This window comes from Ruditapes philippinarum, unplaced genomic scaffold, assembly GCF_026571515.1.
Source record: "Ruditapes philippinarum isolate M1 unplaced genomic scaffold, ASM2657151v2 ctg84_1_1_1_1, whole genome shotgun sequence".
Classification (NCBI taxonomy): Eukaryota; Metazoa; Mollusca; class Bivalvia; order Venerida; family Veneridae; genus Ruditapes; species Ruditapes philippinarum.
Genome location: NW_026865113.1, coordinates 40,860 through 55,089, shown reverse-complemented (window position 1 = coordinate 55,089; position 14,230 = coordinate 40,860). Strand labels below are relative to the sequence as shown.

At 31.6% G+C, this 14,230-nt stretch overlaps 1 protein-coding gene across 2 annotated transcripts; it reads right to left on the bottom strand.

Annotated features, from left to right (window-relative positions):
- Positions 1–255: 255 nt before the first annotated feature.
- On the bottom strand, positions 256–11,171 carry LOC132727876 (monocarboxylate transporter 2-like). Of its 2 annotated transcripts, none has more exons than XM_060713466.1 (6): positions 10,911–11,171; positions 9,464–9,513; positions 7,189–7,358; positions 4,544–4,687; positions 2,388–2,525; positions 256–993 (listed from the first exon to the last, which is right to left on the bottom strand). In XM_060713466.1, exons 2-6 carry the CDS (start codon positions 9,478–9,480, stop codon positions 809–811), a joined length of 654 nt encoding a protein of 217 aa, XP_060569449.1. In that variant the 5' UTR covers positions 9,481–9,513; positions 10,911–11,171; the 3' UTR covers positions 256–808. The 2 variants fall into 2 exon arrangements, with proteins under 2 accessions (XP_060569449.1, XP_060569448.1); XM_060713465.1 differs by having other exon boundaries at positions 2,388–3,176; positions 10,911–11,139.
- Positions 11,172–14,230: the final 3,059 nt, after the last annotated feature.

Here is a 14,230-nt window from a genome sequence, read left to right as displayed (position 1 = left end):
AAAAACAATTTGGTGTGGTCTTATAATACGTTAAACTTAGGCCATATGGCGCCAATTAAGATAACGCAGGGATAAACGACGGCTGCTATATTCTGATGCATCAACCCTTAAAGGCAATCCTTCAGTCACAAGGGGAAAATCACATATCCAAAAATCGATCTTTTTGTTCACACTACTTTCCTAGTACAGAAAAGGGTATTCATACTATTATTTTAAGGATTACATGCAAAACATTTATTTTTCAAAGATATTTTACAGATTTATTCAGTGATGCTTGGTTCAGCAATCAAACAAATGCACTTCAATCGATAATTTTCGTTCACACTACTTTTCTTTTTTTAGAAAGTTGAATATTATACATTTGAATATGATCAACATCCATGGATTAATTATATCATTGAACTTATGTGCAGAAAATGGCAAAACAATTTCTTGTGAAAATTAAGTTAAACATCATAAAATAGAAAAAATGGAATGCCTAAAGAACGACCAAAAACGACAGAATTAAAAATGTTGTAGGTTCGGTTTGATTGATCCTGTTCAGGCCTCTAGCACCACTTTAAGTATAATTCAACAGTTAAACATGGAAATTTTGACAGATCTAAAAAGCAATCAAACCAATAAATATGGAAAGCAACTTTGAAAAATGTGGAATCAAATCTCTGTCAGTGTATACTTGATGTTATATATGTGATACCTAAATCACAAGTAAAATATTTTCTTACGTCTCTTATAAAACAGAAACAAATACGTATTTCAGCATAACAAAAATTGTCTTCTTTATTAATCACGGTTATAGATTTTAAAATCAATTTTGAGTCGTTTGTGAGACTGAAATTACAGATATTGTTATTGTTTCTTTCTTCGGTCCATTGGCAACACTAAAACGCCTTTTAAAAAGAACAATTGTGAGAAAAACAGCAGAAGTCGCTATGATTGCACTGATTGTCAGAACAACGATACCATAAGAACCGGAACTGTCTCTGATGCTACCTGGAGAACGTAAAAGAATTATATGAATATAAGAATGAACATTTAGGTAAATTATTAAAACTGCCTAAAATATAAAAGGACTGCAATAAATATTACCAATAAATTCAGAATAATATTTTAGATATTAATCTAGATCATGGGATCGATTATTCAGGTGACGTTTATTCTAAAATTGAAAACAAATATTACAGTTATGGCGAGTCATACACCAACTAGCAACCTTAACTTTTGTAACAATAGCCACCACTGGGCTGCGACAACGCTCGACTTTTTTACTTTTTCTAAAAGCAAATAAATAAACGGTCTGAACAAAATTTTAAAAAGAAAATTTAAGACAAAAATTATGTTTTTATTTTTTTATTTTAATAGGTCTGTCAAGTCACATTTCTTGTTTTGTCCAAGCATGAATCATTTCCATTAAAAAAAGAGAAGTTAAGAAAATATAAGCAGAATTCAATCATTTCACGGTCAAAGTCATTTAAAGGTCAAGGTCATATCTAAATTATTCAACATGTTTGTTTGGTCCCTAGTGTTGTTTTGTGCACGTACAAATCAAGTTTGTACAGAGTTGTTGTGACTAAGTATGAAAACAATACGCTAAGAACTTAAAACGTTATGATCAAGGTTAAAGTTTGCGGACGGCAGCAGTAACGCGCCATGACTGTAACAATACGGGGGTCCAAAAATAGTCCTAACCCGGGTCGTCATATAAGCTTGCTATATAGCAAGTTTAATTACAATATCTCATTCCTAACTAAGTGTATTGTTATTGTCCGGAAACAATTTTCTCTATTTTGAGTAATAGTGGCCTTTACCCCAGGGATCTAAAACCAATCCGTACTGGGGTTTTCAAGAGTTGAGTTTGCTAAGTACCAAATCTGATGACAATATTTCGTTCCTAACTCTAGTTATCGTCCGGAAAGTATAAAGTGGACCGACCGACCGACCGACCGACCAAGAAGCTGACTCCTATATACCCCCATAATTTCGTTTGTAGGGGTAGAAAGTAAAGTTATTTTGAAATTTACCAGAACAGTCATCGTTTACTTATGGAGCATAATGTCACTTCAAAACATTACAATCTTATTTTAAGTTTAGTTGCTATTCAAAAGTAACAAACAAATAAAACCAAAAATTAAAGTAATACGTACAATTATATTTAAAACAATATATTTTGATATATACAATGACATTAGTATTTTTGATATCAGAGTCTTCTAATTCGGAATTAAGTTAAATTTAAAACATTTAAGTAAAGATCGATATGTTATCATTGATGCATCACTAATAATGAAATAATATCAGTTTTCGTCAAAACTGTTCATTCCTTCATACTAACAAAGTGAATGAAAAAGGAAAAATGGATCAGAATGTAATGAATGTCCCAGTCTTACCGAATAGAGGCCCAATTCCAAAATTCAATACACCCGCTGATGTAATCAGCAATCCAGAACCGATTGGAACAAAATCTATGCTGACAACTTTCAACACAAGAATATGCTGAGATGAAAGAATTCCACCTATTGCTAAACCTGACAAACAAACGGATAAAGCAAAAAAAGCATAGCTGCTTCCTATATAAAGAATCAACTGTCCAATAAAACCAATGATAGCTGAAATGATTGGAATAAGAAAGGGATTAACACTGTCTATCTGTCCTACCAAGCCTGGAATTAGTCTTGAAATTGTGCTTGCAACATTGTAAATAACAAGTGCGAAAATTCCAAACCAAGTATTGCTACTGAATCCCTTCCATTCACTTATATCGAGAATTAATGCAGCAAATCCATTTATAAAAGAAATTGGTAGGACAATTCCAAAAAGAAGCAAAACATGAACAAAAGTGACATTTTCTCTAAACTTGTTTTTCGTGTTCGCACATCCATTTGAAGTTTCTTTGTCTTCCTCACATTTGGGCGTCAGTGATTGTTTATCTATTGAAGTTTTGTTTGCCCAGATCATTACTAACATTGGAAATTTGTTACAGTAAACAGCTCCAAGTATAAGGAATGAGCCGTTGAGTCCGTACTGAACAAGTAGCCAGTCAATAAAGTATGGATAGACTAGACCAGATAATGATGAAGATGCCATTAGGAGGGAAATGCATAGGTCTCTCTTCTTGCCGATAAAGATTCTGCCAATTAACAAAATCAAACTGACATATGATAATGAAATTCCAATACCTGAAAAGAAAGTTAAAAAAGTTAAAAAAATTCTTGTAAATACGCAAAACATTCGTTTAAAAGAATTTTTTTTTCAGTAAATATGCATTTCTCAAATTGCCATTTATTCATGCATGAAGTGCATATTGTATATTCCTTCAATGTTGGTAGTAACCATCTATATTACAAGAATAGAAATATAGAGTAACATTTTGCTGATTACATTCGTATCTTTGATAAGGCACTGACATTGTACGGCCTTGAAACTAAAAGATGATTTTATGTACATTAAAAGTTGCTGGATTCGCAAAAGCACCAAACATTGTAAGTGAAATGTTTGTCGACAGTGTTTATAGAATGTATACAAATAAGAAAAATAACTTGAGTGCCCAGTTGCTCTCACACGACCAATATATTGAAAAATCGTTTCTTCGACTAATCCACAATAACACTATTATTTAATAAATGGCGAAATGGCTGAGTGGTTAACGCGTCGGACAAGTAATTTAAGGATTGTTCACCGCATTGGTTGAAACCCTGTCAGGGGCGGGTCGTTGTTTCCTTCAGCAAAGAACTTACATTAATTGCTTAGTATTGGTAGGTTCCAGGAACGGATTCGATAGTGTTTCAGTAAGCTTACAGCTTCCAACATAATCGAATTAAAATAAATTTGTATTTTGATACATGTGTACATGCTGGAAACATAGCCACTTGTTAAACATTTTCATTAAACTTTAAGACACTAATAAAATATACATTTATATAATATAATCAAATTTCATCAAATACTTATATATAATATATTCGGCATAAATTTAAGAATCCCTGAAATCTAAAATATATGAAAACATGCGTATAAATAATTTCGACATTTGTTGTGAAAAGAAGCCATTTTTCTTGTTCATGCAATATTATAATGTCATAAAACGCAATACATAGTGTACAGAGTAAATAAAATTGTTATTTGAACTTAAATGAGCTCCACTGAGGTCTATAGAATTTGAAATTCTTACATAGATTACATTGTGTGTTAAGGTAAGACAAACTGCAAAAGAATAAAAATGTAATAAAGGAATATTCTCAGAATTAATTTGTAAATCTATGTTTTTGTGATTTTAGTCCAATTTTACTTAAAAGCAATTCATTGATCTTTAATTTTGCACACATGTTATTAATCTAGGCAAACATGTACATTAACGTTCCAAATATCCCCCGAAAAAATAATTTCAACCCCTTCATGTCAAGAAACCTGAATTGAGTTCCTCTTAAGGGTAATTATATCAATGTAACTTTGTCTGTTAAAAATGTCTCAATTGAGAATAATTCCAGGTTTGTACAGTTTCAATCAGTACTTCTTTGAGATTATTAAACAAAAAACAATGAAATACCTGCTGTAATACCAATGGATACGTATAAATGTTCAATTCTTGTAGCAAAGAAGGATGCAATAAATCCAACAGGAACGAGTATACAGGATATAGATATTACCCAACGTATGCCTATTTTAGTGACAAGGACTCCACTCAAAACACCTGAAATGACATAAAACGATAGGTTTATAGCTATCCGTCTCTCGATCCGAATCTCTCCACCTTTCAGTAATATAAGAGTACTATCATTGGTTCGACCATAGGGCGAGGCAAAAATATTTTTCGTAATAATTGATCTTATAGACATTTGTTTATCATCGCCATTTGAGAAACATGTAGGATATATAGTCAGCCACTTGCGGAACAATGAATTATTACTGGTAAGTCATCATGAAATGACAAGGCAAGCTAATTGGCAAAAAGTTCTAACGTTTCTTTCTAAAAAAGAAGTTAAAAAGCTATTTGCACTATAAAACAAGCAATTATCATAGTACTGCAAGCAATACGAAAGTCCACTGCCGGTTAGAACCGCAACCATTTTCTGAAGGGCCGTCGCCATTCAATTGTGCCATTGTGAAAGACATGAATGAACATATTTTTTGAATTCTTAGTTTGTATGTATCATAGTAATGTGTAAAGTTTTCCTGTCTGGTTAGGAAATTATGTTTAGACAACAGATAATCAAATGATCCAATTTTCTCAGGATAGATGTACAGCTTATATTTCACATGTTTTCTCTATTTTTTTGTACATTTACTGGAAAAGTTCCAAATTCTTTAAAAGTGATCTCAGAAAACAGTTTCATTGGGGGACGACCAGAAAACGGACTGACAGACACTCTGACGATAAATCTTTAAACATCCCTGATTATTATCTTAATATTCTTTAACTAAAGAGAATAAAAACACTTGAAATAAAAAATGCTAGACTTAAAAGAACAATTATCTTAATTATCTTAAGTTTAATTTACAGAAACAAAGAAGAAAAGTGAAAAATCACAATTTTGAAATATATCATTTATAGTTATAAGGAAGAAAATATAAAAAATGTGGTACAATTTTCAAAACAAAAAAAATCAATGAAACTCAGGCGCTAGACTTATAAATCTAATCACATATGAAGTAGGTGTTGATAATGAACATATATTTCGAATTTAAAGTAAATCTATGGAATAATAAGAAAATTAAAAATAAATAAGAAAAAATCAAAGTATAAGGAGAAGTTAAATCTTAGAATATGAACGCTAGTCATACTAGGAACTCAACTGAGGTCTAAAATCCTGAAAATATAAAATTTTAATTTCTTTCATAGACCAGTAGGGGTTCTTAAAACAGTAAAATATTCAAACGATTAGTAAGTAATATTTTCAGAAATAATTGTATATTTTGTGCTGTTCTTAGCCAGATTAGTGTAAAAAGCGTTGTAACGTTTTTCAATTTTGGCTATTTTTTACAATGAGAATATTTATTCTGGAAAAACTGAGTGAATGATCTGAAATTTTGCACACATATTATTGGTCTAGACCTTCATCAGAGGGAATATTTATCTGGAAAAAGATATGTCTAGCCCTGTCATGTCATAAAAAAACTCACGGGAGTCCCTTTAAGGTGTGGGAATTTAAGGTAAATCTTTTAAGAAATGAAAAGGTTGGATTAAAAAATAATAATTTCTAGAAAAATTTCTTTGTTCAATGGGGACATAATTCTTGTAGTCAAGGTAGAATATTGAATCGTCTTATTCATGATTTGTATGATAACAACAAACATATATCACATATATTTGAAGTTTGAAATAGATACATTAAGAAATAGAGAAGTTATAAAAAATATTTTTTCATGAAAATTTTTAACTTAAAATGGGAGAGGGATTCTAATAATATTGAGTTGTGAGCCTTCCCACATATGATGTGGTGGATGATCAAAAACACATATTTGAAGTTTGAAGCAAATAAAGAACTTGTAGTAGATTAAACGGTGTAAAAACTTTAATCAGAAATCTAGACGCGATCGCGGTCGCTGCGTGAGTATGACAACTCTCAATAAACCCTCTAAAGTCGAGCTAAAATGATGTGCTTAAAATGAAGTGCCTTATCTCCATACTGCCATTTATTCATTTTACAATTTTCATTAAAATACATGTATTTCAGTACTTATTGCTTTATCACAAATATTGTAATATTTGGAATAGTTTAAGTCTGTTTGTTGCCATAGCAGCCAAATATTTCAACATAAGAAAAAAATGTACATAATCTCCAGATTGCCATCTACCTATATTTCAAGTTTCATTAAAATGTTTTCAGTACATTTTGTGTCATCACGGGATTCAGTTTTTGTGTAAAATTTGCCAGATTTTTAGTCTATTTGTTGCCATAACAACAAAAATTTTCAACATAAAAAGAAAAAAAAAACGGTACAATATCTTCAGACTGCAATTTACCCAAATATCAAGTTTCATAAAACTATTTCAGTGTTTTTTGCATTATCACGGGATTCAGTTTTGTGGACGGACAGACTTGCTGACGAACGAAGTGTAAACCTTAAGTCCCATCCGGTTAAATCGGTAAGGCACTAATAAAATGACCATAGAAAAATTAATCAAAATAAGGTAACTGACCTCAATCAGCTTAAAAATAAGTTTGCTAAGGCAAATAAACCAGTTATTACCCAAACTCAAAGTAAATCCACCAAGAAGTGATTGTACAGCTACAGTTTTAGCCCGGCCACTTTGAAATATGTCCAAAAGTGTAATGTAGAAAACCCCAAATTGAAACACTATGCCGACTTCGAAGAAAACATTCATTACACAGAGAACGAATAGCAAGGTCCTGGTGGTACTGGAAAAAACACCAATTATTATTTGTAGGATGCAATGAATAGTTCTTGTTTTATGTACATGCTTTTAATATTCATAGTGAAAATGATTACAATGAAATGTTAAATTTTATGGAAATGACTGAATGAATGATATTGAAAAGAGGCAGGTCTGTTTGTTTTGTTGTTAAAACGGATTCTGTAACATTTACACAGAACAGTTTATTTGAAGATATAATATCGAATGTTCGTAGACTTTATAAAGAAGCAACAACAAAAATGGTACAATGGTATCAATTACAAAAGTGGTTGATCAAGGTCGACCAAAGATAAGAAATACTAATGAAATTTCTCCTAAAAATCAAATGATTTTCGCGAAGGACGCACCCCCAGGCGGCGAACAGAAACTTAAACGTAAATACTTAAACAATCATATTCATACAAATAACACCAAAGAAAATTGTACCCAGGTATATTATGTCGGTCTTGTTATCACGTTTTGATTTTAATGTAAAGACAAAAAAAAATAACTAAAAAGCAACCGACTTACACCAAAAGATAAAGTAGGACGACTATAAATCGATTGTTATTTTATAGGTGATCTGTTATTTAGAATATAATGCACCAAAATTTGCTTTTTGTGACAGAATTTGAGTTTAGACAAGGAGGAAGTTCAACAAATATCTATCTTATAGAACTTCAACAGAATAAAACGAATTCTTGAAGTTTTAGCACATCATCTTTGAATATATTACAGTCGATAACAATACTATTTACACGAATATCTGCGATAAGAGATATGACTTTAGTTTTGGTATTATCCACATTTAGATGGAAACGGTTTTCTACATGCTACATCTTATCGGGTTAATAAGGTTCTAGAGCTTGTAGCCACATAAATAACTAATAATACCGCTATCATAAATTAAGGAAATATGCTACTAAATCTTATTATCATCGCTTAGATTCAATTTCAAAATTCAATAGCGATTTAAATTGCGGTAGGGATTAGCAAGTCTGATTTTTTATGGAGATTTTAATGTGATTTACAAACTTCATACGATCTTGGGTCATGATAATTTATTTGCAGTCTTTGCTAAAATAGTTAAACGTTTTATTAAAATAGGATTTTATGACCCTACTTTTTAAGGCATTCTTACGGTGGCACAGATGTGACATGTGTGTGTTTTTATTTATCTCGTGCGCATGAGATACTATGTCGTGGCCAGAAGTTACTAAGTCATGCGCAAGAGATAATTAAGTGGTGCTCACGAGATATTATATCTCGGCCACGAGTTTCTAGGTCGTTCGCACGAGATTATCATTTCCCTGCAATATTAAGACGAATTATTAAATTGCAAGTTACAAAGCCTAAACCACGCCTACTACCAGAGAGGCGGTATTCTCTCAATCGTAAGAAAGTGCGATTGACTCACATAACCGTGAGGCAAATATGCATTCTTGTGTTTAATCAAGTAGCTTAATCTTTTAGAAATAGGAAACAATATGTAACTAAGAAATGATTATATTTAACAATTTATTCATAACTATTTCTTGATATTACAGACATATTTTTGCTATTTGTAAAATAACAGAACAGTTCGTCCTCAAGTCATTCGAACATAATGCGATTCGCACCAATATTTAAATGGACATATTCGGAGGTATTTTTTTAACATCTGTCTTTGTCTTTAATTATTTTAAGTATGCCAATCATTTCAATTTCACTTGTTATCCAATTTATTTTGTTTCGACAAAACCTTTCAATCTCAACAGACAAACATTTCAGAATTTCAGACAAGGCATAACTTTGGGAATTTATGCATAAGGTTTTACTTTTTTACAAAAATATGCAACTCAATTATTAAACAACGAGCACATACCAAGAAAATGGAGATAAAATTGACTAGTGCTTCGGATATTCAACTGTAATAGAGAACGATTTTCAAGGCTGCTTTTGTTCATAACCTTTGACTGTTCACATCAATTGGCTGTGTCTTTGATGTGCAGCATCAACATTTAACTGGTATGAATCTGATATAAGTACTGCTTGGTGTTTAATGATTAAATAAAAAAGTGTAATACGATAATTGTGTTTAGCTGTTTATTACTTTATATGTATAATTACCTGTCTTTCATTTCCATATTCCTTTATCGGCGATATATAAATACCAATTCCTGTAATACAAAACATTTTAAACAGACTTTTATTTAATTTTACGGATGTGTTACGGATATAATAGGTATATATTTATTTATATTATAATTGACTTCGAACGAAAGTTAAATAAATCACATGGTGAAAGGAAATACCTGTAAATATCCATCCGAATTTACCTGTAATATTCCATTTATAAAAGGAGTGGGAAGTCTTTTTATATGTTATGCAGATTAATATTTCATAAACATTTTCTAATATGATTTTTTTGCCAACCACTTTTATATCAGTCAGTCTTTAAAAATATTATGTCAATTCAGCTCAACTCGACAATAAAAACATGAGCATAATGTCACTGTCACTTTAAATGAATCAATACCAGCTAATGCTGTCGTAAGCTATCTTACTTTTACCTTGTGGAGAAAGTAATGCTGATTCAAGATTTAAGGTTGTTGTTTTTTCACCGGATGGTGTACCTTTTGATTTAAGCAGTTGTTTATAAGATAATAGATTTTTCATTTAATAAATTATCTTTGTTTATATTACTTATTTTATTTCTTATTTATCTTTTTATTATATTTTTTTTAAATTTTTTTTTTATTATTTATTTTTATTTTTGCTACTTGGAACGTTTGTTTACCCTGCCCCATTGGAACCTCAGTGAAAAACCACACTTATTCATACAAGATGCGAAAAAAAAACTCAACTGCTATATAATGAATAATGTTTTTTAAACAAAAGGCAAATGCCTGTGAGCTATATATTTGTTGAGTTTTTTTTCCTATATGAATCAATGAAAAAAACTGCACTGTTATATATCAAAACTGTTTTCAAATGCTCATTGAAAGTGTACTGCGTATAATGGGACAAAGAAAAAGTTCCTACATGCGATAATCACGACTAGAGTTGGTACTGATCACTCCTGTTTTATTAGAATTCCGCCAGCAGTTTGACCTTTGAAAGCGGACAAGCTTTTATTATCTATAGCTCTGGCGACCATTTTTTGTGCAGCGAAGCAGAACGTGCTGGCGATATGCACAACAAGGTATGGTACTAATCACTCCTATGAAGTAATGTCGAAATCTTGCCAGCAGTTTGACCTGTAAAAGCCGGACAGACAAGTGTTTTCTATTTATAGCTCTAACTGTCATTTTGTGCATGGTATGGTACTGATCACTCCTGTGAAGTTTCACAGACATCCCGCCATCAATTTGATCTATGAATGCTGGTCAAGATTTTCCTATTTATAGCTCTGTCGGCCATTTTGAGGAGCGAAGGTACTGACCACTCCTGTAAAGTTTGGTTGAAATCCCACCAGCACTTTGACCTGTGAAAGCCGGACAAGCTGAATGCGGACAGACAGACGGCAAAGGCAAAAACAATATGTCTCCCAAAAGAGTTTGGGAGACATACTTACTATTAATTGAGAAACTATTATTCCAAAAATCAAATAACTTATTCTTTGGTGAAACACTTCAATGTACGCTACAAACTTAACGAATGATAACATTCTTGCCGGATAAAAAGTACTAAATTAAGATATGCAAACTTTCACGATCTTTATGAAAAAAATGTGTGTGACTAGTCATTAATTTCACTTCGATATATTTTAGGGAGTCAAATGTGTCTTATCATTAATTTCACGGATATATATGTATATCATAGTCAGATAAAATCATTTATGTCGTTGTTACTATTTTCGGCTATTTAATCTATGGCGGCCATTTCGGTTATAAACTCAATATTCGTTTTGTGTTAAGTTATGCAGTAGAACAAAGGCCAATCAGAGAGAGGTCTTGTTACACATGATCAAATTAAGCCAATCAGGGCACGGCTACTCCATAACAAAGAAAACTCAAAAATCGTCTTTCTCTTTTGGAGAAAAAAATACTAGCTTCTTACATCATTATCGCTTGGATTCATATGGTAAATCTTTCATGTTCAATCATGTTTTAATTGAATTGCTTCAGATCACTGCATCACGGATGCACACTAGAACTCCGCAAGTCGGATGTGTCGCCTTGTGAACAATATAGTTTAGCAGAAATTGCCAGGACAAAAATGAAATTTGAAAATCAACAAAGGGCAATAACTAAAAAAAATAAGAAATGCAGAGCAGCAGTTTCTGTGCAATGCACTTCTTATCAATAAGATCTATCATCTAATTAAGTTTCAAGTCTAAAGCTTTTATAATTTATGAGAAATGGCCTGGACAAAAATAAAGTATGAAAATTAACAAAGGGCAATAACTCAAAAAATAAGAAATGCAGAGTACCAGTTCTTGTGCACTGCACCTCTTCTTAATGAGATATATCATCCTATGAAGTTTCAAGTCCATAGATTTTATACTTTAGGAGAAATGGCCTAGACAAAAATAAAGTATGAAAATTAACAAAGGGAAATAACTCAATAAAAAAGAGGTGCATAGTACCGGTTCTTGTGCACTGCACTTTGGGTCATTATAAGAAGCATGCATACCAAGTTTGAAGTCAATCCGACTTATAATGACTGACTTATGCTCCGGACAAGCTTAAGGGGACGCCGACGCAGACAACGACAACGACACCGACGACGACAACGACACCGACGACAAAAGTAACCCCTATATGTCGCCTTTGTCAAGGCGACACAATAAAAACTGTAATTTCGCTAATTTGTGACTGTGAACAACGAGCTGTGTCAATACAATTGCGGTCTCAATACAGATCATAGGCTATTCCTTGGTGACTCGTTTGAAAAGGTTCATACGTACAAATTCAAGTTTTAAATTTAATTTAATATATAAATATATATATATGATAATATTTAAATATATTATTAAATCCGTTGGTTAAATATTCAGGCTTCCCAGAAGCTTGCTTAAGGACATTACGACAGAACTTATCAGACATTACAGATTTTAACCCCGACATTGTAGTTTTTGTCGTAGATACGAATGACCCTGAGGCAGACCCAATGCCAGAAACAACCTCAATATTAGACCTCATAGACAGTTTGTTTTTTCATCATTAAAATATATGTATATGTTTTCTTTCCTACCTTCAGATAGTAAGCAAGACTACAGGATATTTATTGAGTAATTACGATATACATGTTGTGTTGCTTCATATAAACTAAAAGGTGACGTTGTTGATAATTAATTTACGGTAATAATGTTTTATATATTTGTTTCTATTTTCTGTGTGTTTTGGACAAACTAAAAGAAAATACTATTCATTTTCGACCATTCGCATATGACAATTTGTGCAAATCCTATTTTGTCTAGGTGTATGTAAGTATCGACCAGTTTCTATTTTTAACATGTTGTGATAAGGTTCTTAGACTGCATAAGGTTATTCTAAATTTGGCTTATAAAAGTTCATTTAAATATGTTTCTACCACGAAATGATGTTTAAATAGACTATAAGAACTCAGTTTAGGCGTGTTTTGGTTTTTCAACATTTCTCTAACGTTATATTCCCAGTTATTTCCATATAGTATAGATTATTTTCAGTATGAGTTCGAAACATATTGACCATTAATTAACCTTATCATATGGTTATTGGGTGATTTCATTTACTAAATATAGAAAGGTTAACGTAAGAACATTTTTATATACTGTATTAAAACTCCGCTTATAACGAACTCACTGGGACATTCAAAACCTGTTCTTTATATCCGGAGTCCTTTAAGCATATAGCGAATTAGTTCCTTGTATCAGGAGTTTTTATAGCGAACAGATTTACATATAACGAACTGATTGTTTACCATTGTCCGCCATTTTTGAAGAGCATTTGATTAAGAAATAGAAATATTAGTCATTTATTTATATTTTAGACACAATACCCGAGAGCGTACTTTTTGGAATTTGAAAATCATTGCTATTTCAGTTTTAGTTTTACTCCCTATCTCAATTTCACATAAAATATAATATTTTGTTTCTAAACTCTTTTCGTTTTCTTTCCATGATTGAGAATAAACAAGATTTTCGATTTTTCCTTCCTTTTATATTGAATATCTTCTATTATAATTTAAGGGTGACTTTTACTTATGTAAGATATAGATTTCTTTTCATTTAAATCAAGCGTACTTTGCAGTTTGCAATGGCATTATGTTGAAAACCGATTATAGATTATTATAATTATTTTACTCGAGCAAACTATTGAAGAAAATAAATAAATAACCGTTTTATTTTGGTGAAAAGAGCTCATGCTAAAAATATCCTAAATAGCAAACTATACAAATTCATTTGAATAGATGTATTGAAGTACATACAATGATAAACGGTACATTCGCCCGAATTTTAATCCGTGCGAATGAAAACGAAAGTTGAAAATGCGGGATCTATTTACGGATAGCCAATATTTTGGAGTTCGTTATAAAAGTGTAATTTTCTGTACTATTAACTAAATTGGGACTAAGAAATGAGTTCCTTATAAGCGATAATCCCTTATAACCGTGTTCGCTATAACCATATGTTTTATATTAAATAAAGAAGGGCAAAATTCGGGCCAAAATAAATTGTTCCCTATAACCGGAAGTTCGCTATAACCGTGTTCGCTATAAGTGAAGTTTACTGTAATACTTAATATGGAAAGAAGGAATAAAAAATTGTAATGGAATTCCAAAAACGACAGCTTACGGCTTACCGTTCACTGCCTGCTGCATGCTTATTGATACTGCCTAGATTGTATTTTTAAATGGTTCTACGTGCATCATTGCACATATAATTAATCAAATATATGTTAATTAACTTAA

Excerpts from the sequence above, each read along its gene's own strand:
- LOC132727876 (XM_060713465.1), bottom strand. Across the intron at positions 4,688-7,188 it reads TGGATTTACTTTGAGTTTGG|GTGTTTTGAGTGGAGTCCTT; the intron begins GTAATAACTGGT and ends ATGTCATTTCAG. Across the intron at positions 3,177-4,543 it reads ATCCATTGGTATTACAGCAG|GTATTGGAATTTCATTATCA; the intron begins GTATTTCATTGT and ends CTTTCTTTTCAG.